Source organism: Eubalaena glacialis, chromosome 3 (genome assembly GCF_028564815.1).
Source record: "Eubalaena glacialis isolate mEubGla1 chromosome 3, mEubGla1.1.hap2.+ XY, whole genome shotgun sequence".
Taxonomy (NCBI): Eukaryota; Metazoa; Chordata; class Mammalia; order Artiodactyla; family Balaenidae; genus Eubalaena; species Eubalaena glacialis.
Window position 1 is genome coordinate 118,828,660 of NC_083718.1, and position 27,942 is coordinate 118,856,601.

The following is a 27,942-nucleotide window of genomic DNA, read 5'->3' on the forward strand; positions in this document are numbered from 1 at the left end:
ATGAGATATAAAGAAGGAAATGTTAAGCGTTCACCTACGGGTATGGTGTACTGATTCAGAGATCTATGAACCATCACAACCTCACACACCCACTCATGCTACAGTCCAGCCATTCTTAGATGTCATAGTTAATTCCTGTAGAGATTATGCTGGATTTAACCAACTGTTACACAAACTTTAAGTTGAAGAATACAGTGAATTGGTAGCTTAATCTCCTTGTAGATACTCCCTTAGAATTTTATTAGCCCTTCTTTTTTCTTTGCTCCTTTTATACCATCACTTTTGGAATGTTATTTTATTTGCTACCAATATTCATGCTCTGTGTTTGTGATATTCTCTTCATTCTTTTAATTTATAAATCTGTTCACTCATTCATTCACTCATTTATTCAACAAACTTAATGGACACTTGCAATGTATCAGGCACTCTGCTAGGCAGGGGAATATAATATTAATTAAGTTATAATCCTTACCTTCTTCAAGGTGCTTCCAGTCTACTCAGCATCCTGTACACTAATAATTATTTGGGTTGATTTTGTGTTGTTCTTCCTACATCACTGAGCAATATTTCAATTTAGAGACTCTGATTATTATGCAATTTATTACTGTGATTTTTGAATTTAACAGTATCTCCAAATAGCCAAATTTGTTAACTACTACATTGTTTTAAGTTGCCTGAATGTCCACTTACACTTTCCCCCTTGCTAATAGAATTTCAGTTTTGTTCAGATGTTTTCGGCTTTCATGTGACTGGAATGAAGGTCACGCCCATCTCAAGCTCAAGGGTAAATCCAAGTTGATCTAAGTCCATGGTCTTCAAAGTGTGGTTTGCAGACCTTTAAAGGTCTCCAGGACTCTTTCAGAGGACCTAAAGGGTCAAAACTATTTTGATGGTAATAATAAGAAGTTACAGTATTTGTACTTTTTGAATTTGTTGACATTTGATGATGACGCAAAAGACGTAGAGGATAAAACTGCTGGGACCTTAGCACAAATATAAGCAGTGACACTAAACTGTATTTATAATCATTGAATTATTCACTGCCAAGCACTTGCAGTATAAAATAATGCCTGTTTCACTTAAGAGTGGAATTGATGAAGCAGTAAAAATTAATGTTATTAAATTTCTAACCTTGAATACACACCCTTTTTATATTCTTTGTGATGAAATAGCACTTCTGCTGCAGAGCAAAGTATGATGTTTGTACTCCAGGAAAACTACATGGACAAAAGTTGCAAGCTGAACTAGTCACATTTTTCATAAGCAACATTTTTTACTTGAAAGAACTATTGGCAAGCAAACTATGGTTATTCAGACATAGATATTTGGCAAATATTTTCTCAAAAATGTCGTGTAGAAGAAGACAACCAACAATATTTGTTGACAATGATAAAATTAGAGCTTTTAAAAATTAGAATTTGGAAAACCTGTATCTGTTATTGCAAACTTGACAACTTAAAGACTTTTCTCATAAGGTTGGAGGTGGGTGGTATTAATTGATGTGAGTTTTTGATATTGTGTAATGAAATGTGTCAAGATTTAGAAGATTTGTACAACTCAGTGAACCAGTATTTTCCAAATCATCAATGCATGATATTAAAAAATTATGCAAGTGTAAAAGATCCATTCAAAATATAAGATACACAAAGTGATATTTAGGAGTATCAATTTACTTGATTTGTGATATGTTTTCTAAATCAGTGGATGTTTGAAAACACTTATTTCTAAAATTTCAGTAAAATCAGTATCACTTAAAAATTTAAATACCAATTAATGAATAATTGATTTTAGTAGTGTCTTTTCATTTAAATACTCAAGAAACCCTGTTAATAAACAGTAAACTGTTTCTAAGAAACCATAATTGGCTTGCATTTTAACCATTCATTCCTCAACAGCCAGGAAAGAATTTTTTTGTTGATGTTACATTTGTTAAACTTATGGGCAACATGTGAGGAATAGTTTAAAAAATTTGAAAGAAGAGGAAAACCAAGGGAAGGATACAGTATTAAATCACCTCTTCATAGTTATCTATCAGGAATCAATATTTGCTACTTCCCTGAAATTAACTCATTTCGGTAGTTTGATACATACACACATAGACATATACACTAAAATATTATTGGCATAATGGGTTAGGAAGACAGTTTATAGTATAGGAAAATAAGCATTTTGAAAATTAAATATTTTGTAATGCATTATGATTAAACTTCTTTTGGAGAAAGAAATTTAGTAAAGTGGCAACGGGAATATTTTAAGAAGTATTCTATAGACAGCCAGGAGACCAGTGTTTGGGGTTTATATGTGCTACTAATTTACTTTGTACAAACAAAAATATTTTTAGGCATTCTCTTTGGCTCTTTTGAAAATCTGCTTGCTTTTGTTCATGTCTTTCGAGTCTACCCTTTATTTGTTTAAGCTTAAAAATACTTTAAACATTATTAGGTCTGTATTCTGTGTCCACTCATTCCAATAGTAATATTTTCTGTGAGTCTGATTATACTATTTTTTCCATTGGCTCTGACTCATGATGCCTTGTTTCCTTTATGTTTAGAGATGTTTGACTTTCATTTGCTCATTTTCGCTTTATTTGCAGAAGATCTTTGAAGTCTTAGTTTAAAAAGAGTTCCTCTAAAAAGGATTTATATTTGTGTCTTTCAGATATCTGGGTGCACTACTGGTCTGAGACCACTTTTTTTTCCTTAATTCAAATAGATTTCCTTCATGTGATGGTTAATGTAGTAACCAACAGCTCTCTTTTGTCTTATTCCATCAGAGAAGTTAAAACAGTCTCAGAGAAAAAACGTGCTTGACCTAGCTTGGGCAAGATCCCAACAACCAAGCCAAGCAACTATGGCCAAGGATTGGGGTAATACGTTTCAGGACTCAAGATTGATCAATCAGTGGTTATGAGATGGCTGGTAGCTTCTAAGGGAGCAACATGTATAAAATGATGGGTGAACAAACAAATAAATAGATTTCTGCTACATATGCTCTCTTTCCTATTATGTCCCAAAATTTGTACTACTTGGCTAACAATGGCCTAACACACACCTATTTTATTGTTCTAGTAGTTTTAGAAACTGAAACTTGTGACTTAAACATTCTGAAAAACCTAGAAGGATGAAATTGAGCAGCTTACTAAACTTCTTTGGGCTTCTGCATCTGCATCTTGACAGTGAAAGTGTTAGAACCAATGGTCTCTAAAGACCCCAGTATGAAAGCATTATTATTTTAGGAGTTACATATTCACTAATCAATGAATAAGAATTCACTCAACAGCCGTGCATTTAATAGACGTTTGTGAATTCCCACTATGTACAATACATTACGCTAGGTATGATGAGAATGATTTTAATCAATTCTTTGTCAGAAAATTAATCTTTTCCCTTGAAATCTTGCTTATACTTCTAAAATGCATACTAAGTTTTATTAATATTGTAGCAAAGGCAAACTTTAGTACAATTCTGATTTTTAAAAATTCTTAAATTTTAAGTTAGTGCTGTAATGTTTTTCTATACAGACATTATGCAATATTGAATTTTGAGGAAGAATCAACATAAATGATGAAGGAAACTGTGATATTGTTAGACTTTGGAATCACAAAACATTAAATAATTGTGTTTACATAGTAAAGAATTTGTTTTTATGGAATCCTATAAGATTCCAGTGGGACTAACCTCACTCAAAAGCAGTTTACAATTTTTACATTTAGTAAAGAGTTTGACTAACTTTTCAGTTTTATATCCATATCTGATTACTCTTGTCAGATATGCTGTGACTACTGGAATCATTTAAAAAAAAAAAAAAAAGCAACTCGGCCTAGAACCCAGCGCTTGCCTGTTAATTACTGTTATCTGGCAAGATTTATGTAACTTTCTTAGTCATAAGGTTAATGAACTTTGATTTAGAACTGGGTGACTTGGCAAACTTCCTGTAAAGATATAATAATACTTGGACTGTTAAGTGTAAATAAAGGCCTGAATGAATGTAAATTTACCATATTCACCTACACTAAACAACCTCTTATTCACCATATTTTTGAATGTGAAGGTATGTAGAGAGGAGAACAAATTTTATATAATAGTTTGTTAGCATGATTTATAACTTTTAAATATTTAAATATATGGTATTTGTTCCATACTGTACCATTAGTACATAGATGTTAGGGACGAGCCCCTTGGCCTTATTTTCTGCTGTGTTCTCTCCACTTTCTGCTGTAGTCCTTCATGGTTGCTTCCTGTTCCCCAGCATGCCCAGCTCTTTTTGTATACTGGAGTCTCTGCCCTTGTTGTTTCCCCTTCCTGGAATGCCTTTTCTCTTTTGCTGCCTGGTAGAATCTCTCCCATGCTTCAAAACTCAATTCAAATGTTTCATCTCTTGGGAGCCTACCTGATCAGTTGATCTTTTCCTCTTCTGTGATCCCACAGACACTTTTAATTATATAGATTATATCACTCAAAACAGTGAGATTTTGAAAACAAGCTCTGATTATGTTATTCCCATTTACTTTATGATAAAGTCCAAAATCCTTAGTGAGACTTGTAAGGCCCCCACCCCATTAAAATCCACATACTTAATTCTTCAGCCACATCTCCCACTCTGATCAGACTAGTCTGCCTGAGAATCTCCTCCCCAACTTTTTGCACGTGTTGTTCTCTTTTGCCTTGGACATTATTTTCTACCCTTTTGGTGAATCTCTACTCACCTCTTAAGTTTTAGCTAAAATTTTACTTTCTTAGAGAGACTTTCCACGACCCTTAGATTAGGTTAGTTCTCCATGATTTAAGTACCCAAAGCACTCTATACACTAAAATGGTGTATCTGATGCTGTCTTTTCCATTAGATTTCATGAGTATGCTTGCCTTATTCACAGTTATATTTCTGTTAATCAAGCATGTGTCAGGTACTTCAAAGGCATTTGCTAAATATTTTTTTTGGTAGAATGAATGCCAGGATAAATTCAAGCCTTCATTTTGAGAGAAACCTTCTCACTTACCTCACTCTTTCTGTGTCTATGTAATGCCAGACATGGAGTGGGCACTCAATGATATCATTATATTTCATTTTCATAAACATGTTTTCTTTATTTATAACTTATTTGCAATGGAATGCTCAGAATTTTTCAGGTAAAGTTATTCCAATTATATCCTTTTAAGTACTTGAATATTTTCTATAAATACCTTGCTGAATATTCGGAAATTTTTTCAGACCTCCTGGTGAATCCTTCTCAAACACGTTTGTTATTTCCTCCTACTGTGCCTGATCTACAAAATTTGGAGACTTCTCCCCATCTAGGCCTCTATTTAGCTCCTTTCTCTCCTTAAGGTGATCTCATCCAGTCTTGTTGGCTGATGACTCTCAGACTTGATGTGTATGTACTGGAAATTCCAGATTGATATGACCTAATTATCTTCTTGACATCTTTATTGGAATGGCTATTAAGTATCTTAAACCCGACATGCCCTAAACAGAGTTTAAGTATTTTTTATTTCTTGACAATAACACATTCTTATTCTCTTAGAAAGAAATGGATGATCTTTGGTCACAGTAAACAGTAACAGCAGATCAGATGTTATACCCATCCCAGTGGATCAGTGACAGCTTCCTACTAGGACTTACACCTTTAAAAGCCAGCCAAGCAGCAACAGCCTAACTTCAATGACCATACTCTGGGCTATAGGTCAGTCAATCCCTAAATGCTCCCACTTGTGATATTCCACCATTTCCTGAACTACTTGCTCTTGGAAACCCCAAATGATAGTGGTTTGTTTTCTTCAGAGGCTTCACCTGGAAACAAAACTCTTTTTTGCTTAACACACACAAGAGTCCAATTTTGCTTTCACTTGCTTAATGGAGGCCTCTTCATTTTACACCCTTCAATCATGATACTTTCCCAGTTTTCTTCATCCCATTATGGCATCATCATCTTTGATTCTTCTCTTTAGCTTGCATAGCACATCTTACATATCAGTAACTTCTGGCAACCGTACCTTCAGAATTTGTTCTGAATCTATCCAGTAGAGCATAATGGTTAAGTGTATGAATTAAAGCCAGACTACCAGCTTTTCTACTTACTACACAAGTCACTTAAGCTTTTTGTACTTTAACATCATGACAGTACCTACGTCATATGATTAGTGGGAGGATGAAATAAACCAAGGCACACAAAGTACAGAGAACAGTGCCTGGCACATAATAAATGTCATATACACATTAACTATTATCATTGTGATTACCACACTCATCCAAGCTACTATTATCTCTGCAATAACCTCTTAATTAGTGTACCTGCTTCCACCATTGTCTGGCCAAAATCCTATTTCCTCGTGGTAGCCAGAATGATCTATTTAGAAAATCAACTTTATTAAAGTATAATTTACATACAAAAATGTATCCATTTTCAGCATACATTTCTGTAAATTTTGAAAACTTAATACACTCATGTAACTATAATCACAGTCAAGGTATAGAACATTTCCATTATGTCAAATAGTTCCTTAGTATCCCCTTTTAGTCAGTTCTCCTTTCCCAACCCCAGCCCTGGGCAACCACTAATCTAATTTCTGCCAGTGTATTAGTTTATACTTACTAGAATTTCATAAATGGAATTGTACATTATGATTTTTGGTGTTCTGTTTGTTTTGTTTTTGGTGTCTGGTTCCTTACAGTCAGCATGTTTTTGAGATTCATCCATATTGTTGCATATTGTTCACTACTATTTATTGTTGAATAGAATTTCACTGAATGAATAAACTACAATTTCCTTATCCATTTACCAGTAGAAGAACATTTATTTTTTCCTCCTATTTTTGGTTATTATGAATAAGACTGCAATAAACATTTGTGTAAACTCTGAGTGGACAATAAAAAATTGTTTAAAGTTTTTGACTTTTATTAATAACACATTTTTTAAAATTAATTAATTAATTTATTATTATTATTATTTTTTTAATTTATGGCTGTGTTGGGTCTTCGTTTCTGTGCGAGGGCTTTCTCTAGTTGCGGCAAGTGGGGGCCACTCTTCATCGCGGTGCGCGGGCCTCTCACTATCGCGGCCTCTCTTGTTGCGGAGCACAAGCTCCAGACACGCAGACTCAGCAGTTGTGGCTCACGGGCCCAGTTGCTCCGCGGCATGTGGGATCTTCCCAGACCAGGGCTCGAACCCGTGTCCCCTGCATTGACAGGCAGATTCTCAACCACTGCGCCAACAGGGAAGGCCTAATAACACATTTTTAACAAGTCTTTTAGTACACATGTGCACATATTATTTTGGGGCATATAATTAGGAGTGGAATTTCTGGGTCATTGGGTATACATATGTTCAACTAGAGTAGATAATTCTCAAGGGTTATTTGAAGTTTATTTCCCATATTTGATGAAAGATATGAATCTACATATCCAAGAAGATCTAACCTTAAATAGAATAAATTCAGAGATTTATGCTGAGAAACATACAAGAAATTTTTCAATAAGATTAAGAGCTGATTTCTCATCAGAAACCACAAAAGCCAGAAGGCAGTGGGATGATTTAATCAACATGATGAAAGAAGAAAACCTGCTGATTAAGAATTCTATATAGGAGCAGTCCCCAACCTTTTTGGCACCAGGGGCTGGTTTTGTGGAAGACAAGTTTTCCACAGACAGTGGGAGGGGATGGTTCAGGTGGTAATGTGAGCAATGGTTCAGGCTGTAATGCGAGCGAGGGGGAGTGGCAGATGAAGCTTTGCTTGCTCGCCTCCTGCTGTGCAGCCCAGTTCCTAACAGGACAAGGACCAGTACCAGTCCATGGCCCAGGGGTTGGGGACCCCTGATATATAGGGCAAAAGTATCCTGAGGAAGTGGAAACAACCCAAATGTCCATCAACTGATGAATAGATAAACAAAATGTGATTTAGCCACACAATGGAATATTATTCAGCCATAAAAAGTAACGCAGTACTGTTATATGCTATAATATAAATGAACCTTAAAATCACTATGCCAAGTTAAAGAAGCTAGACACAAAGGCTACGTATTTTATGATTCCATTTATATGAAATGTCTAGCATAAGTAAATCCATGGTGACAGAAAGTAGCCTAGTCATGACCAGGAGGTTAGGTGAGGGGAGAAGAAATAGGAAGTGATTACTTAATGGGTATAGGATTTCTTTCTGGGGTGATGAAATGTTCTAGTGTTAGATAATGATGATGGTTGCATAACATTGTGAATGTACTAAAAGACACTGAAGTGGATTAGTTGCATTCTACATTATAAAAAATCAATTGAAAAGAATCTGTCTTCAGTGGTAGGATTTTTAAGACCATGGCACCTGGAGTTAACTCTAGCAACAAAGTTTTTCTAATCTCAAATATTACCACATGGCTGCCTACTTAATGTATAGTTAAGGCTTTACACTTTAAAATATTTAAACTGGTAAATTTATATTATGTGAATTTTAACTCAATTTTTAAAATTAATGATAGCATTCAATTATAAATTAAAGAATAAAATAAATATTTCTGAGTCCATGTGATATGAATAAAAATAGGGGGAAAGGAGAAAGGATAAATCTTATTTAAAGCATTGCAATTAATAAATATAGAAAGAATGAAAAAATGGAAATCACCATTAGAACATCATGGTAATATTATTGCAGGCAAGCCTGTCTTTTCACGTGCTTATTTACCACCTGTATATCTTCTTTGGTGATCTATTTCTGAATAGATCTGTTCAGATTCTATTGCTCACTTTTTACTGAGTTGTTTATATTTTTAATGTTGAGTTACAAGTTCTTTATTGGATATGTTAAAATATTTTTTCCCCAGGGTGTCTTTTGCAGAGCAAAATTTTTCATTTTTTTAAAGTCGATTATCAAATTTCTTTAATAGATCATGCTTTTGGTTCATATCTAAAAACTCATCTCCAAACCAAAAGCATATAGATTTTCTAATTGCTTTTCTTCTAGAAATTTTATAGTTTTATGTTTTATATTTAGATCTATGATCCGTTTTTGAGAATTTTTGTGTAAGGTCTTAGATATGTATTACAAATATTATTACTTTTTTTGCCTATGGACGTCCAATTTTTTCAGCATTATTTGTTGAATCGGTACTTTCTCCTTTAAATTGCCTTTGCATTTTTGATCAAAAATCAGTTGACTATATTTGTGTAGGTCTATTTCTGGACTCTTTATTCTGTTACACTTATCTATGTGTCTATCTTTTTGCCAATACCACACACTCCTTTGATTACTGTAGTTTTATTGATTGATTGGTTGACTGTGGATCAATTCCTTTTCTCCCTCTAGCTTTATTGAGGTATGATTGGCAAACAAAGTTGTAAGATATTCATTTATTCATTTAAAAAATCTAAAATCTAAATATATTGTATATATAAATTTAAATTGTGTAATTGAATATATATATATGTTGATTAGATATATTTATATATTGTAACCTGATTGCCATTGTAGCAATAATTAGCACCTCTATCATGTTATATAATTATTCTTCATCTTTAGTAGTTGGAATAATTAAATTCTAACCTCTTAGCAAGTTTGATGATTATAATACAATATTCACTATACTGCATATTAGATCTCTGGGGTTTATTTACTACTTGTTGTAAGTTTGTACCCTTAACATCTGTCCTGTCCCCCTAACCCCCATCCCCTAATAACCACACTTTTATTCTCTGTTTTTACAGTTTTGGCTTGTTGAAATTCCACATATAAGTGATATCATACAGTACTTGTCATTCTCTGATTTATCTCACTTAGCATAATATTCTCATGGTCCATCCGTGTTGTAACAAATGACAAGAGAGTTCTATTTTTAGTTTTGTGAGGAAATTCCCTTTTCTCCACAACCTTGCCAACAGTTATTATTTGTATACTTTTTGCTGATAGTCATTCTGACAGGTGTGAGGTGATATCTCATAGTGGTTTTGATTTGCATTTTTCCAATGATTAGCAGTGTTGGTCATCTTTTCATGTGCCTGTTGACCACTTGTATATCTTCTTTGGAAAACTTGTCTATTCAGGTTTTATGCCCATTTTTAAATTGGATTGTTTGTTTTTTTGATATTGAGTTGTAGAGCTGTTTATATATTTTGGTTATTAACTCATTGGTCATATCACTTGCAAATATTTTCTCTCATTCAGTAGGTTGTCTTTTCATTTGGTCAGGAGTTTCTTTTGCTGTGCAGAAGCTTTTAAGCTTAGTTAGGTCCCATTTGTTTACTTTTGCTTTTGTTGCTTTTTTTAGGAGACAGATCTAAAAAAAAATAATTGCTGCAATTTTTGTTAAAGAGTGTTCTGCCCCTATTCTCTTCTAGGAGTTTCATGGTTTCAGGCTTTATTACATTTAGATCTTTAATCCATTTTGAGTTTATTTTTGGATATGATGTTCTAATCTCATTCTTTTACAGGTAGCTGTCCAGTTTTCCCAGCATCACTTATTGAAGAGATCGTCTTTTCTCCACTGTATGCTCTTGCCTCCTTTGTCATAGATTAATTGACCATAAGTGTGTGGGTTTATTTTTGGACTCTCTATTATGTTCCATTGATCTATGTGTCTGTTTTTGTGCAATACCATTCTGTTTTGATTACTGTAGCTTTGTAGTATAGTCGGAAGTAAGGGAGCATGATACCTCCAGCTTTGTTCTCTTTTCTCAAGATTTCTTTGACATTTCAGGGTCTTTTGTGGTTCCATATAAACTTTAGGATTATTTGTTCTAGTTCTGTGACAAATATCATGGGTATTTTGATAGGGATTGCATTAAACCTGTAGATGCTTTGAGTAGTATGGACATTTTAACAATGCTAATACTTCCAATCCATGAACACAGGATATCATCTTCAATTTCCTTCATCAGTGTTTAATAGTTTTCAGAGTATTAGTCTTTTACCTCCTTGATTAAATTTACTTCTAAATATTCTATTCTTTTTAAAAAATTTTTATTAAAGTATAGTTGACTTACAATGTTGTGTTTCTATTCTTCTTGATGCAATTTTAAATGGGATTTTTTTTTTTTTGCTTTCTTTTTCTAAGGATAATTTTCTTTATTTCTTCTTCAGATGTTTCATTCTTAGTGTATAGAAATGCAACTGATTTCTGTATGTTGATTTTGTATCCTGCAACTTGACTGAAATTTTTGATTAGTGCCAACAGTTTTTGGTTGAGTCTTTGGGATTTTCTATGTACAGAATCATATCATCTGCAAATAACAACAGTTTTACTTCTTTCTTCCTGATTTTGATACATTTTATTTCTTTCTTTTGTTAAATTGCTCTAGCTAAGACTTCCAGTAAAATATTGAATAGGAGTGGGCATCCTTGTTTTGTTCTTGATCTTAGAGGGAAAGCTTCCCATTTTTCTCCATTAAGTATAAATATTAGGTGTAGGTTTATTATTATGGCCTTATTATATTGAGGCCTTATTATATTGAGGTATGTTCCTTCTATACTCAGTCTGCCGAGGGTTTTTATCATGAAAGAATGTTGTATTTTGTCAAGTGCTTTTTCTGCATCTATTGAGATAATCATGTGATTTTTATCTTTCATTTTACCAATGTGATATATTACATTTATTGATTAATGTGTGTTAAACCATCCTTGTATACCAGGGATAAATCTCACTTTGTCGTGATTTATAATCCTTTTTATGTGTTCTTGAATTGGGTTTGCTAATATTTTGGGAATTTTTGCAGTCTATATTAATCAGGGATATTGGTCTGTAGTTTTCATTTCTTGTGGTGTCCTTATCTGTCTTTGGTATCAGCATAATGCTGGCCTCATAGAGTGAGTTTGGAAGTATTCCCTCTTCCTTAATTTCTTGGAAGCATTTGAGAAGGATTGGTGTTAATTCTTCTTTGAATGTTTGGAAGAATTAATCAGTGAAGCCATCTGGTCCTGGAGTTTTCTGTGTTGGGAGGTTGATTACTGATTTAATCTCTTTACTAATTATCATTCTGTTCAAATTTTCTATTTCTTCCTGATTCAGTCTTGGCAGGTTATGTGCTTTTAGAATTTTATCTAATTTGTTGGCATATAATTGTTCATAATAGTCTCTTTGAGCCTATGAATTTCTATAGTATCAGTTTTCATGTTTTCTTTTTCATTTCTAACTTTATATGTGTTTTCTCTCTCTTTTTTTCTCAGTCTAGCTAAAGGTTTGTCAATTTTGTTTATCTTTTTGAAAAACAAGCTCTTGGTTTTATTAATCCTTTCTATTGTTTTACTGGTCTCTATTTCATTTATTTCCATTCTGATCTTTATGACTTCCTTTTTTTCTGCTAATGTTGGGCTTAATTTGTTCTTCTTTTTCTTGTTCCTTGAAGTGTAAAGTTAGGTTGTTTATTTGAGATCCTTCTAATTCTTAATATTATATGTATTTATTGCTATAAACTTTCCTTTCAGAATTGCTTTTGCTGCATCTCATAATTTTGATATGTTTTATTTCCATTTTCATTTGTTTTGAGATAATTTTTTTATTTCTCTATTGATTTCTTCTTTTACCCATTGGTTGTTCAGAAGGGTATTGTTTAATTTCCACATATTTGTGGGTTTTCCAGCTTTCCTCTTGTTGATAACTTCTAGTTTCATACCATTGTGGTCAGAAAATATAGTTGGTATGATTTCAGTCTTCTTAAATTTGCAAAGATTTGTTTTGTGTTCTATCACATGTTCTATCTTGACAATGTTCTGTGTGCACTCAAGGAGAATGTATCAATATATTCTACTGCTGTTGGGTGGAATGTTCTATATATGTCTGTTAAGTCCATTTGTTCTGGAGTATGGTTCAATTTCAATGTTTCTTTGTTCATTTTCTGTTTGGATGGTCTATTCATTGCTGACAGTGGGGTTTTGAAGTGTCCTACTACTGTATTGTCCTATTATTGTATTGTTGTCTCTTTCTCCCTTTAGATCTGTTAGTATTTTCTTAATATATTTTAGTACTCTGATGTTGGGTGCATATATATTTATAATTCTTGTATTTCATGATGTTTTGACCCTTTTATTATTGTATAATGACCTTCTTTGTTTCTTATTACCATTTTTGGCTTGAAGTCTATTTTGCCTGATATAATTTTGGCTATACTCACCTTCTTTTTGTTTGCACTTTTAAAGATATCCTCTTTAATCTCTTCACTTTAAGCCTATATGTATCTTTAGAGCTGAAATGAGTCTCTTGGAGGCAGCATATAGTTGGTCTTATTTTTTTATTCATCCAGCCACTCTGTGCCTTTTGATTGGTGAATTCAATCCACTTATATTTAGAGTGATTATTGATATGTAAGGACTTACTACTGTGATTATGTTGCGTGCTTCTGATTTTGCAAAATTGTGATATATCATGATGATTTAAAATATGTATGTTTTGTGAAAGAATTCCTCTCATCTAGTTAATTAACACATCCATTACCTCATATACTTATCTTTTTGTGTGTGAGAAATTTATGTTGTACACTCTTAGCAAATTCCAATTACACAACGCAGTGTTATTTATTATATTTATCATGTTATACATTAGATCCTCAGACCCTATTCATTTTATAGCTGAAAATTTGTACCCTTCTACCTGCCTTTCCATATTTACCCCACTTCCCACCCCCCCACCAGCTCCTGGCAACCACTTTTCTACTCTCTGTTTCTATGACTTTGACTTTTAAAATTTTAGATTCCACATATAAGTAATACCATGCAGTATTTGTCTTTCTCTGTCTGGCTTATTTCACTTAGCATAATGCCCTCAAGGTCCATCAGTGTTGTCACAAATGACAGCATTTCGTCCTTTCTCATGACTGAATAATATCCATTGTATATACCTTCCACATCTCCTTTATCCATTCATCTGTTGACACACACGTTGTTTATATATCTTGGTTATTATGAATAATACTGCAATGAACATGGCGGTGCATATATCTTTTTGAGTTAATGTTTTCATTTCCTTTGGATAAATACCCAGAAGTGGAATTGCTGGATCATATGACAATTCTATATTTAATTTTTTGAGGAAACTCCATACTGGTTCCATAGTGTCTGCACCACCCTCAACAGTTCACAAGGGCTCTCTTTTATCCATATCACTGCCAACACTTCTTATCCCTTGTCTTTTTGATGATAGCATTCTAACAGGTATGGGTTGTTATCTTATTGTGGTTTTGATTTGCATTTCCCTGGTAGTTAGTGATGTTGAGCACTTTTTCACGTACCTGTTGGTCATTCGTATGTCTTCTTTTGAAAATGTCTATTCAGTTCCTCTGCTCATTTTTAAATTGAATTTTTTATATTGAACTATATGACTTATTTATATATTTTGGATGTTAACCCCTTATCAAATATATGATTTACAAATATTTTCTCCCACTCAGTAGTTTGACCTTTCATTTTGCTGATGGTTTCCTTTGCTCTGCAGAGACTTTTTGGTTTGACATAGTTCCACTTGTTTATTTTTGCTTTTGCTGCCTTTGCTTTTGGTGTCAAATCCAAAACATCATTACAAAGACCAATATTAAAGAGCTTACTTCCTATATTTTCTTCTGGTTTTATAGTTTCAGGTCTTAATTTAAGTCTTTAATTTATTTTGTGTTGATTTTTATGTATGGTGAAAGATAGTCATCCAGTTTCATTCTTTTGCATGTGGCTGTCCAGTTTTCCCAACACCATTATAGAAGAGACTATCCTCTCCCCATTTTACATTCTTGGCCTCTTTGTCATAAATTAATTGAACATATATACATATACATGGGTTTATTTGGGGTCCTTCTATTCATTGATTTGATCTATGTGTCTGTTTTTATGCCAATGCCAAACTGTTTTGATTACTATAGCTTTGAATATAGTTTGAAATCAGAAAGTGTGATGTCTCCAGATTTGTTCTTCTTTCTCAAGATTGCTTTGGTTATTTTGGTTATTTGGTTTTTGTGGTTCATACAAATTTTAGAACTTTCCCCCCGTATTTCTGGTTAAAAAAATGCCACTGGAATTTTGATAGGGATTGTACTGAATTGCTTTGGGTAGTATGAACATTTTAACTATATTAATTCTTCCTGTCCATTAACATGGAATATTTTTCCATTTATTTGTGTCTTCTTCAATTTCATCAATGTCTTATAGTTTTCAGTCTACTGTTGTTTCATATTGTAGTAAGTCTTGAAATCAGACAATGTGAGTCCTCCAACTTTCTTATTTTTCAGAAAAAAAAAATTTGGTTACTCTAGTTACTTGCAATTTCCACATAAGTTTTAGGATTGTCTTCTCACTTTCTACCAAAAAACCTGGTGAGATTTTGTCAAACTTACTGGTAATTTTTGGGAAAATTATCATCTTAGCAATATTGAGTCTTCTGGCATAAATATGATTTATTGCTCCATTTATTTAGGTCTTCTCTAACTTCTCATAGCATGTTTTGTAGTTTGCAGTGTACAAGTTTTTTTACAATTGTTATATTATTTCTATATTTCATATTTTGATACTGTTATAAATGGCATTTTAAAAGTTTTTCAATTTTTTTGCTAGTGTATAGAAGTATGATTGATATTTTTGAAAATTGTTATTGTATAATGCAACTTGCTAAAATCACATATTAGTTTTATAGCTGTTTTATAGAAGAGGTTGGATTTTCCACATAGATGATCATGTCATTTGCAAACAAGGAGAGTTTTACTTCTTTTCTAGTCTCAATGACTTTTATTTCTTTTCTCAGGTTATTGCACTACTAGAATCTCCAGAGGAATATTGAATAGAAGAGGGAAGGTTGATTTGAATTGCCAAATCAGCATTACTATAAGTGAAAATCCATACTGATGTTTTTATAAACCTTCCAGATGATTTTAATATTTACCCAGTATGGAGATATATTAACATACACAACATTTCATTACTGTTGAGATCTACTAATCTGCTTCACTGTCTCCTCATGCACTTGGTTTCAGTTCCTTGGACATGCCAAGTTTATTACCATATTAGAAATAGGGGTAATGTTTGATATAGGGAACCACAGGATGAGCAGGAATCACGCTCTGTTTCTTGCTTTTGTTTCTCTCATCATGTTAGCATCCATCTTCCAGACTGACTTTCTCCACAAGTCAAGAACCTTGGCTGCTGACAGTTCTAGGCTCATGTCTTTCCAGCTTCACCACCTGAGAAAAAAGAGCTTATTATCACCTACCTCAGCTTAAACAAGCATGGCAAGGGACTCTGGTTGCATTGGCTTAAGCCATGTGCTCACCCTCTGAACCAATCTGTGTGGCCAGGGTGTTAGGACTTTGTGACTGGCATGTCCAGTGTTAGGTGCCATGGCAAGGGAGGAAAGGTCCTAAATCACTCATTTAGGCTACATGTTAGAGTAAGGAATGAGGCAAGGGGAGCAATGGTGCTCCATAAGGAAAGTGAGTGATAACAACATGGCCAAGTGTTAAATCACTGGGAGCTTAGGCATTTCCTTGGTTTATGTCTTATACAGTTCTCAAGAGGTTCTTTCATGATGTTTCATGTATGAGATGTTAATACTTATTATTTTGAGGATATGAAGTAGAATAAGCTCAAAAGAAGCATTATACTGCTCAACACTCAGTCATGTCCATCCCTGCCAGGCCTTTCTTGTCAGCTTAACACACCTTCCTTGGTTGAGTGTACTGGCACTGCTGGACCTCTGCTGATGGTCTCTCTTTTAGCATCTTTTATAGGTTTCCCTACCTCATGGAGGGCTAAGAACTTTGCTCCCACACAAGGAACATTTGAAATGTTAGATTCTGGAGGATATGCACACAATAGCACTTAATAAATATTTGTTATATTGAATTGAACCTGAAGAAATGAATTTACTAATGGGAAGTAGATAATGTAGGAGGGGAAGAGGGGGTCCAAGGTAAGCCATAGGGGAGCTTTGCACAGGCAGGCAAGCTTGAACACAGTGATCTAAAAATCACTTCAAGTAAATAGCTGCTTTACACCTGCATGAACCTGCAAGAGATTTTCTATGACAGCAACCAGGTGAAGAGTTTATTAGCATCTCCCCTTCACTGGGCCACATTCTGTTGCCAAGAATGCTGATGCTACCCTCTACTTGAACTGTAGTAAACAACAATTTACCACTCACATTTTCGGAATGTGAATGTTGCAACAACAAAATACTCATTGACAGACATTAATCACTTTCTGAGCCAAGAAGGATAAAAACTACACAGAAACAATAGAACCCAAATGACAGATGGGACTGAGGGGTGGTCACGATCTCATTGAGACACCTGTGATCATGCTGTAGACAGGCTTTCCTAATTAATTTCTCAAAGTAAACTAAAGCAAGCACATATAACCTTTGTATTCCCAGTGCCTAACACTGCATTGGCAGAGTTAAAAGCTGATTTGGTAATGAAGGCTTTCTTCTTACCATCTGATTGTAATTAAATGACTAATTTGTCTTTCCCTCAACACCAGATTATAAATTCTGTGAGGGCAGGGATCACATTTGACTTGTTTACCCTCATTGCTCGAGATCCAGTGCACATAAGTAGATACTTAGCAAATATTTTTGACATGAAAATGAAATGATAGGAAATCAGGAGAGAATGGAAGAATGATTGAGCTTCTACTGTGTGCCAGGAATTTTGATAGGTGCTTATGCATTACAGTAGGTACCTCACTTTTAAACCCCATGACAACTCTGGGAGATATAAATTAATATCATAATTTTACAGTTAAAACTGGGAAGGACAACTTAGAGTGTTGAGTATCAACTATTTGCTGGGCCCTACGCTAGGAAATTTACATATATTATCCATATGTAGATCTTCAAAATACCCTAGAGTAAGTGTTTTTCTCCATACCTTACAAATTTACAGAAAAAAACTGGCATGTAGTTAATAAAAATGATGCTAATATTTAGATCCATATCTTCTGATTACAAATTGAATACAAATAATTAAATGTTCACTGAATGAATTAAGGGATCAGTGGTTCTTATTAATTAATTTATTGATTCATAGATATTTATTTGCCCATAAAACTCTTATGAAAAGCAACTTTGCCAGTAGCACTTATTGCAAACAAAAATAATTTCAAGATCATTTTTCACCTGAAAAATCAAAATGTGTGCTTGAAAATCTCTTCTAAAATTTACTTCATCCTCTACTTACAGCTTGTATCACATTTAAATTATCTCTGGCATAATTATTAAATCATAATCCAAGAAAATTCTTCATAAGATCTTTAAGTAATACACTCAAGTATTTAAGAAGTCTCATTTTTATATATATCTTGTTGAAAACTCATTTTATCTCCTTTTTTAATGGAAAATGCAATAAAAAGATTTTTAATATCTTATCCCTTATTTTACTGAATAGAATCCTGCCTTTATGTTCAGTGTTATTCTGTAAATAAATCTGGACTTTTAAAGACTAATTTTAATAGCAACAATACTATTTGTAACATGCTTTTTCTTTTCTTGGCCTTAGGAAAATATTCTAATAATTTAACTATGAAATTACATACCCTTTCATTTCCCAGATCCACACCCTAAAGCCTTCCTTATTTTTTATTTATCTCACCAGTTAGCCTCCTTTAGTGACATTTACTGACAGCTCATTCCTTTTCCTACTTTTCTGTTATAAGGTCTTACTTTTCAATGGAGGTCACAGTTTTGAAAGCTGTGGCCACAAATGCTTATATGGTCCTTTGGATGAGCTAAATCAAAAGGGCAATGAAAGGGACACATTTTGCAACCAGATGGCTCTGTAATCCACAATTAATTTTCTAATTTCTGCATGAAAATTAAAAAGATATAGTTTGATTACAGAATGTATTTCATATATATATGCAAGCACTTAAAACCTTTCTAATTATATATGCAAGGTCTAAACCAATCTCAAAAATTAATGTCAGATTCAGAGCAGAATCTTAAAATATTGCTAATCCATTTTAAAATGTAAATGAATTAGTCATTTGGAGAATGCAAATTAAAATGGCAATATACCACTACATACCCATTAAAATAACTCAGTGAAACAGACAATTTTCTAGGAAAATGCAAATTATCACAATAGAATCAGTCATAGGAAACCTGAATAGACCAAGAATTAACTTTTAATCAATAAGAAAAAGATACTCCACTTGAGAAAATGAGTTAATGACATATTTTTTGTCAGGTTGACAAAAATTTTAAAAGGACAGTAATATCTACTTTTGGTGATAGTTTAGGGAGGCAAATACTGTCATATACAGTTGATAATAAAAAGAGTTGCTAATACTTTCTTGTGAATAAATTGCCAATGTTAATCAAAAAAGGGAAAATGGTTTTTTTTGGTCTCTGAAAATTTTCTTTTAGAACTTCTTCCTAACCAACTAAAGATGTAAATTAAGATTTTGCTATAGGCGTGTTCATCATAAAGAACATTATTTTAAAAGAGTGAAAAATTGGAAAGATTCTAGATTTCCTTGTATAAATTATATTACATGAATATATGATCATTAAAAATGAACTGATATTTCAGTATGTTAATGATAGAGTGTTGAATTTAAAAGCTCTTTTTATACTCTAAAAGAATCAACAAAATACAACTACACACAACAATATAGAGGGTTCTCACAAAGATATTTCACTAAAAGAAGTCAATCACAAAAAAATATGTATTATATTATTCCACCTATATAAAGTACATAAACAGGTAAAAACAATTTATGCTGTTAGAAATCAAGATAATGTTTAACTTTTGGGGAGATAATGACTGGAGGAGAACAGAAAGGGGTCCCTGGGGATGATAGTAATGTTCTTTTCTGAATATTCGTCCTGATTGCATGGGTGTGTTTGTGAAAATTCTTCTAGCAAATGACAGAAGCCAAGGTTTTCATGTACTAAGCTCTAAAGGGGAGCCAGAAAAGACATAAATAAGATATTATGTGGAGATTAACCAAGATGGTGGAGTAGAAGGACGTGCTCTCACTCCCTCTTGCGAGAGCACCAGAATCACAACTGGCTGCTGGACAATCATCGACAGGAAGACACTGGACTTCACCAAGGAGGATACCCCACGTCCAAGGACAGAGGAGAAGCCACAGTGAGACGGTAGGAGGGGCGCAATCAGAGTAAAATCAAATCCCATAACTGCTGGGTGGGTGACTCACAGACTGGCGAGCACTTATACCACAGAAGTCCACCCACTGGAGTGAAGGTTCTGAGCCCCACGTCAGGCTTCCCAACCTGGGGGTCCGGCAACGGGAGGAGGAATTCATAGAGAATCAGACTTTGAATCCTAGTGGGAATTGATTGCAGGACTTCGACAGGACTGGGGGAAACAGAGACCCCACTCTTGGAGGGCGTACACAAAATAGTGTGTGCATCAGGACCCAGGGGAAGGAGCAGTGACCCTGGGGGAGAATGAACCAGACATAACTGCTGGTGTTGGGGGGTCTCCTGCAGAGGTGGGGGCTGGCTCTGTTTCACCGTGGGGACAAGGACACTGGCAGCGGAGGTTCTGGGAAGTACTCCTTGGCGTGAGCCCTCCCAGAGTCTGCCATTAGCCCCACCAAAGAGCCCGGGTAGGCTCCAGTGTTGGGTTGCCTCAGGCAAAACAACCAACAGGGAGGGAACCCAGCCCCACCCAGCAACAGTCAAGTGGATTAAAGTTTTATGGAGCTCTGACCGCCACAGCAACAGTCAGCTCTACCCACCTCCAGAGGCTCCCATCAAGCCTCTTAGATAGCCTCAACCACCAGAGGGCAGACAGCAAAAGCAAGAAAAACTACAGTCCTGCAGCCTGTGGAACAGAAACCACATTTACAGAAAGATAGACAAGATGAAAAGGCAGAGGGCTATATACCAGATGAAGGAACAAGAAAAAACCCCAGAAAAACAACTAAATGAAGTGGAGATAGGAAAACTTCCAGAAAAAGAATTCAGAATAATGATAGTGAAGATGATCCAGGACCTTGGAATAAGAATGGAGGCAAAGATTGAGAAGATGCAAGAAATGATTAACAAAGACCTAGAAGAATTAAAGAACAAACAAACAGAGATGACCAATACAATAACCGAAATGAAAACTACACTAGAAGGAATCAATAGTAGAATAACTGAGGCAGAAGAACGGATAAGTGACCTGGAAGACAGAATGGTGGAATTCACTGCTGCGGAACAGACTAAAGAAAAAAGAATGAAAAGAAATGAAGACAGCCTAAGAGACCTCTGGGACAACATTAAACGCAACAACATTCGCATTATAGGGGTCCCAGAAGGAGAAGAGAGAGAGAAAGGACCAGAGAAAATATTTGAAGAGATTATAGTCGAAAACTTCCTTAACATGGGAAAGGAAATAGCCACCCAAGTCCAGGAAGCGCAGAGAGTCCCATACAGGATAAACCCAAGGAGAAGCATGCCGAGACACATAGTAATCAAATTGGCAAAAATTAAAGACAAAGAAAAATTATTGAAAGCAGCAAGGGAAAAACGACAAATAACATACAAGGGAACTCCCATAAGGTTAACAGCTGATTTCTCAGCAGAAACTCTACAAGCCAGAAGGGAGTGGCATGATATACTTAAAGTGATGAAAGGGAAGAACCTACAACCAAGATTACTCTACCCGGCAAGGATCTCATTTAGATTTGATGGAGAAATCAAAAGCTTTACAGACAAGCAAAAGCTAAGAGAATTCAGCACCACCAAACCAGCTCTACAACAAATGTTAAAGGAACTTCTCTAAGTGGGAAACACAAGAGAAGAAAAGGACCTACAAAAACAAACCCAAAACAATTAAGAAAATGGTCATAGGAACATACATATAGATAATTACCTTAAACGTGAATGGATTAAATGCTCCAGCCAAAAGACACAGGCTTGCTGAATGGATACAAAAACAAGACCCATATATATGCTGTCTACAAGAGACCCACTTTAGACCTAGGGACACATACAGACTGAAAGTGAGGGGATGGAAAAAGATATTCCATGCAAATGGAAATCAAAAGAAAGCTGGAGTAGCTATACTCATATCAGATAAAATAGACTTTAAAATAAAGAATGTTACAAGAGACAAGGAAGGACACTACATAATGATCAAGAGATCAATCCAAGAAGAAGATATAACAATTATAAATATATATGCACCCAACATAGGAGCACCTCATTACATAAGGCAACTGCTAACAGCTATAAAAGAGGAAATTGACAGTAACACAATAATAGTGGGGGACTTTAACACCTCACTTACACCAATGGACAGATCATCCAAAATGAAAATAAATAAGGAAACAGAAGCTTTAAATGACACAATAGACCAGATAGATTTAATTGATATTTATAGGACATTCCATCCAAAAACAGCAGATTACATGTTCTTCTCAAGTGCGCACAGAACATTCTCCAGGATAGATCACATCTTGGGTCACAAATCAAGCCTCAGTAAATTTAAGAAAATTGAAATCATATCAAGCATCTTTTCTGACCACAACGCTATGAGATTAGAAATGAATTACAGGGAAAAAAACGTAGAAAACACAAACACATGGAGGCTAAACAATACGTTACTAAATAACCAAGAGATTACTGAAGAAATCAAAGAGGAAATCAAAAAATACCTAGAGACAAATGACAATGAAAACACGACAACCCAAAACCTATGGGATGCAGCAAAAGCAGTTCTAAGAGGGAAGTTTATAGCTATACAAGCCTACCTAAAGAAACAAGAAAAATCTCACATAAACAATCTAACCTTACACCTAAAGAAACTAGAGAAAGAAGAACAAACAAAACCCAAAGTTAGCAGAAGGAAAGAAATCATAAAGATCAGAGCGGAAATAAATGAAATAGAAACAAAGAAAACAATAGCAAAGATCAATAAAACTAAAAGCTGGTTCTTTGAGAAGATAAACAAAATTGATAAGCCATTAGCCAGACTCATCAAGAAAAAGAGGGAGAGGACTCAAATCAATAAAATCAGAAATGAAAAAGGAGAAGTTACAACAGACACCGCAGGAATACAAAGCATCCTAAGAGGCTACTACAAGCAACTTTATGCCAATAAAATGGACAACCTGGAAGAAACGGACAAATTCTTACAAAGGTATAACCTTCCAAGACTGAACCAGGAAGAAGCAGAAAATCTGAACAGACCAATCACAAGTAATGAAATTAAAACTGTGATTAAAAATCTTCCAACAAACAAAAGTCCAGGCCCAGATGGCTTCACAGGTGAATTCTATCAAACATTTAGATAAGAGCTAACACCTATCCTTCTCAAACTCTTCCAAAAAATTGCAGAGGAAGGAACACTCCCAAACTCATTCTACGAGGCCACCATCACCCTGATACCAAAACCAGACAAAGATACTACAAAAAAAGAAAATTACAGGCCAATATCACTGATGAATATAGATGCAAAAATCCTCAACAAAATACTAGCAAACAGAATCCAACAACACATTAAAAGGATCATACACCACAATCAAGTGGGATTTATCCCAGGGATGCAAGGATTCTTCAATATTCGCAAATCAATCAATGTGATACACCATATTAACAAGTTGAAGAATAAAAACCATATGATCATCTCAATAGATGCAGAAAAAGCTTTTGACAAAATTCAACACCCATTTATGATAAAAACTCTCCAGAAAGTGGGCATAGAGGGAACCTACCTCAACATAATAAAGGCCATGTATGACAAATCCACAGCAAACATCATTCTCAATGGTGAAAAACTGAAAGCATTTCCTCTAAGATCAGGAATGAGACAAGGATGTCCACTGTCACCACTATTATTCAACATAGTTCTGGAAGTCCTAGCCACGGCAATCAGAGAAGAAAAAGAAATAAAAGGAATACAAATTGGAAAAGAAGAAGTAAAACTGTCACTGTTTGCAGATGACATGATACTATACATAGAGAATCCTAAAACTGCCACCAGAAAACTGCTAGAGCTAATTAATGAATATGGTAAAGTTGCAGGATACAAAATTAATGCACAGAAATCTCTTGCATTCCTATACACTAATGATGAAAAATCTGAAAGAGAAATTAAGGAAACACTCCCATTTACCATTGCAACAAAAAGAATAAAATACCTAGGAATAAACCTACCTAGGGAGACAAAAGACCTGTATGCAGAAAACTATAAGACACTGATGAAAGAAATTAAAGATGATACCAACAGATGGAGAGATATACCATGTTCTTGGATTGGAAGAATCAACATTGTGAAAATGACTATACTACCCAAAGCAATCTACAGATTCAATGCAATCCCTATCAAATTACCAATGACATTTTTTACGGAGCTAGAACAAATCATCTTAAAATTTGTATGGAGACACAAAAGACCCCGAATAGCCAAAGCAGTCTTGAGGGAAAAAAACGGAGCTGCAGGAATCAGACTCCCTGACTTCAGACTATACTACAAAGCTACAGTAATCAAGACAATATGGTACTGGCACAAAAACAGAAACATAGATCAATGGAACAAGATAGAAAGCCCAGAGATAAACCCATGCACCTATGGTCAACTAATCTATGACAAAGGAGGCAAAGATATACAATGGAGAAAAGACAATCTCTTCAATAAGTGGTGCTGGGAAAACTGGACAGCTACATGTAAAAGAATGAAATTAGAATACTCCCTAACACCATACACAAAAATAAACTCAAAATGGATTAGAGACCTAAATGTAAGACTGGACACTATGAAACTCTTAGAGGAAAACATAGGAAGAACACTCTTTGACATAAATCACAGCAAGATCTTTTTTGATCCACCTCCTAGAGTAATGGAAATAAAAACAAAAATAAACAAATGGGACCTAATGAAACTTAAAAGCTTTTGCACAGCAAAGGAAACCATAAACAAGACGAAAAGACAACCCTCAGAATGGGAGAAAATATTTGCAAATGAATCAACGGACAAAGGATTAATATCCAAAATATATAAACAGCTCATGCAGCTCAATATTAAAGAAACAAACACCCCAATCCAAAAATGGGCAGAAGACCTAAATAGACATTTCTCCAAAGAAGACATACAGATGGCCACGAAGCACATGAAAAGATGCTCAACATCACTAATTATTAGAGAAATGCAAATTAAAACTACAATGAGGTATCACCTCACACCAGTTAGAATGGGCATCATCAGAAAATCTACAAACAACAAATGCTGGAGAGGGTGTGGAGAAAAGGGAACCCTCTTGCACTGTTGGTGGGAATGTAAATTGATACAGCCACTATGGAGAACAATATGGAGGTTCCTTAAAAAACTAAAATTAGAATTACCATATGACCCAGCAATCCCACTACTGGGCATATACCCAGAGAAAACCGTAATTCAAAAAGACACATGCACCGGAATGTTCACTGCAGCACTATTTACAATAGCCAGGTCATGGAAGCAACCTAAATGCCCATCAACAGACAAATGGATAAAGAAGTAGTGGTACATATATACAATGGAATATTACTCAGCCATAAAAAGGAACGAAATTGAGTCATTTGTTGAGACGTGGATGGATCTAGAGACTGTCATACGGAGTGAAGTAAGTGAGAAAGAGAAAAACAAATATCGTATATTAACGCATGTATGTGGAACCTAGAAAAATGGTACAGATGAGCCGGTTTGCAGGGCAGAAGTTGAGACACAGATGTAGAGAACAGACATATGGACACCAAGGGGGGAAAACAGTGGTGGGGTGGGGATGGTGGTGTGCTGAATTGGGCGATTGGAATTGACATGTGTACACTGATGTATATAAAATGGATGACTAATAAGAACCTGCAGTATAAACAAACAAACAAAACAACTAATACTAAACTTTCATTGGGTTATTTGTATGGAAATATGTTAATATAAATGTTTCAGACATTACATGAAATTTCTAAAAATCTTATATGTTCTGGTATAATGTTATAAGTCATAATCCTAGTTATTACTTTAAAATGTATATCTCAGAAATAACTAATTTTCTTGTCAACTGCATTATTATGAACTTTCATCAAATCTTTAACCGTGGTCATTTTTAAGTCTTTTGTCATTTACAGACAGTTCTGGGTGTACTCTGATGCTTTTGTAAATATGTTCCTATAAAAGGGTTTCATCTTCAGGAAATTCATGGAAAAGACTCTGACAAGTACAGGTTTCTGGTACCTGACTGTACTGCTGAACTGAATGAATAAGCATTTTCAGAACTCTAATGAAAAACTGATGAGCTCATAAAAGTGCTAACAAAAGATCAAGATGAAAAAAAAAAATTAATTACATGGGACTGAGTGAACTGATGAGGATGAGTATAATTTTTGTGAATTTCTGGTTGAATTTAAAAAAAAGAAAAAATCCCACAAGGACTCAGAGGCAAAGAATATACAAATCAATTTTCACTGCAAAGTAAAGGAGCTGTTACAGTGGAGGATTACTGGACTGAATGTCAATATTATGACATAGTATGAGTGTGTTTCATGTTTGGTAATTGCAATCATTGTTGCTTTTGTTGTGGTCATCCATTTACAATGCTTGGTGTCAGTCTATTTATCTCTTGTAAAAATAAAATACAGTGTGTGTGAAAAAAAAAAAGAAAAAACAAAAACAAAACAAAACAAAACAACAAAAAACAAACAAACAAACAAAAAAAAAGATATTATGTAACATAAATACTTTAAATAACCCTCCTTGGCCTGATTCTAAATCCTCATACAAAAGGACATTGATAAAATGACCAGTTCATTCTTCCCTTATCTCTTCATTCATTCAACAGTTAATTATTGAGAATTTCCTGTGTGCCAAGTCCGCTTCTAGTTAATGAGGTGAGGAAAACCATTAGGTCACTGCTCTCATGGAATTTATATTCCAGCCGGGAAGATAAACAATAAACATTGTAACATTCCACTGAAAATTAATATGTATCACTTAGTGTTAAAAGCTATACAGAGATTAATCCTTTGTCAGTTGCTTCATCTGCAAATATTTTCTCCCATTTTGAGGGTTGTCTTTTCATCTTGATTATGGTTTCCTTTGCTGTGTAAAAGCTTTGAAGTTTCATTACGTCCCATTTGTTTATTTTTATTTTTATTTCCATTACTCTAGGAGGTGGGTCAGAAAGGATCTTGCTGTGATTTATGTCATAAAGTGTTCTGCCTATGTTTTCCTCTAAGAGTTTTATAGTATCTGGCCTTACATTTAGGTCTTTAATCCATTTTGAGTTTATTTTTGTATATGGTGTTAGGGAGTGTCCTAATTTCATTTTTTACATGTAGCTGTCCAGTTTTCCCAGCACCACTTATTGAAGAGGCTGTCTTTTCTCCATTGTATGTTCTTGCCTCCTTTGTAAAGCAGCCCATGCAGCTCTTTATCAAAAACAAACAACCCAATCCAAAAATGGGCAGAAGATCTAAATAGACATTTCTCCAAAGAAGACATACAGATGGCCAACAAATACATGAAAAGATGCTCAACATCACTAATCATTAGAGAAATGCAAATCAAAACCATAATGAGATATCACCTCACACCAGTCAGAATGGCCATCATCAAAAAATCTAGAAACAGCAGAAGCCGGTTGGAACCTGCAACGTCTTGTAGTTGTCTGAAGATTCTTCAGTCACTATATCAAGCGACACAGCTGTTTCTCTTTCTTCATATGATGAAGATCAGGGATCTAAACTTATCCGAAAAGCTAGAGAGGCCCCATTTGTCCCCACTGGAATGGCAGGTTTTGCAACAATCGTTGCATATAGATTATACAAATTGAAGAGCAGGGGAAATACTAAAATGTCTGTTCACCTGATCCACATGTGCATGACAGCCCAAGGCTTTGTTGTGGGAACAATGACTCTTGGTATGGGCTATTCCATGTATCGAGAATTCTGGGCAAAACCTAGACCTTAAAAGAGGAGACGTTGTCTTGGTCTCATTGGTGGTGCTTGCTTTAGTTAGACATCTCATATTGAGGTTATATGTTTATGTTGAAAATAAATTCTTTGGGT

The 27,942-nt window shown here is 34.6% G+C and overlaps 1 protein-coding gene across 1 annotated transcript; it reads left to right on the plus strand.

The window, feature by feature from the left end:
- LOC133087150 (HIG1 domain family member 1A, mitochondrial-like) lies at positions 1–27,844 on the plus strand. Its single transcript, XM_061183930.1, has 3 exons — positions 1–40; positions 711–784; positions 27,539–27,844. The coding sequence occupies exons 1-3, from the start codon at positions 1–3 to the stop codon at positions 27,842–27,844; spliced, it is 420 nt and encodes a 139-aa protein (XP_061039913.1).
- The last annotated feature ends 98 nt before the right edge of the window (positions 27,845–27,942 follow it).

Bases quoted from the DNA above. Each gene is read 5' to 3' on its own strand.
- LOC133087150 (XM_061183930.1), top strand. From the start codon at position 1: ATGAGATATAAAGAAGGAAATGTTAAGCGTTCACCTACGG. The intron at 41-710 runs GTATGGTGTACT...CCTTGCTAATAG, and splicing joins TGTTAAGCGTTCACCTACGG to AATTTCAGTTTTGTTCAGAT. The intron at 785-27,538 runs GTAAATCCAAGT...AACGTCTTGTAG, and splicing joins CGCCCATCTCAAGCTCAAGG to TTGTCTGAAGATTCTTCAGT.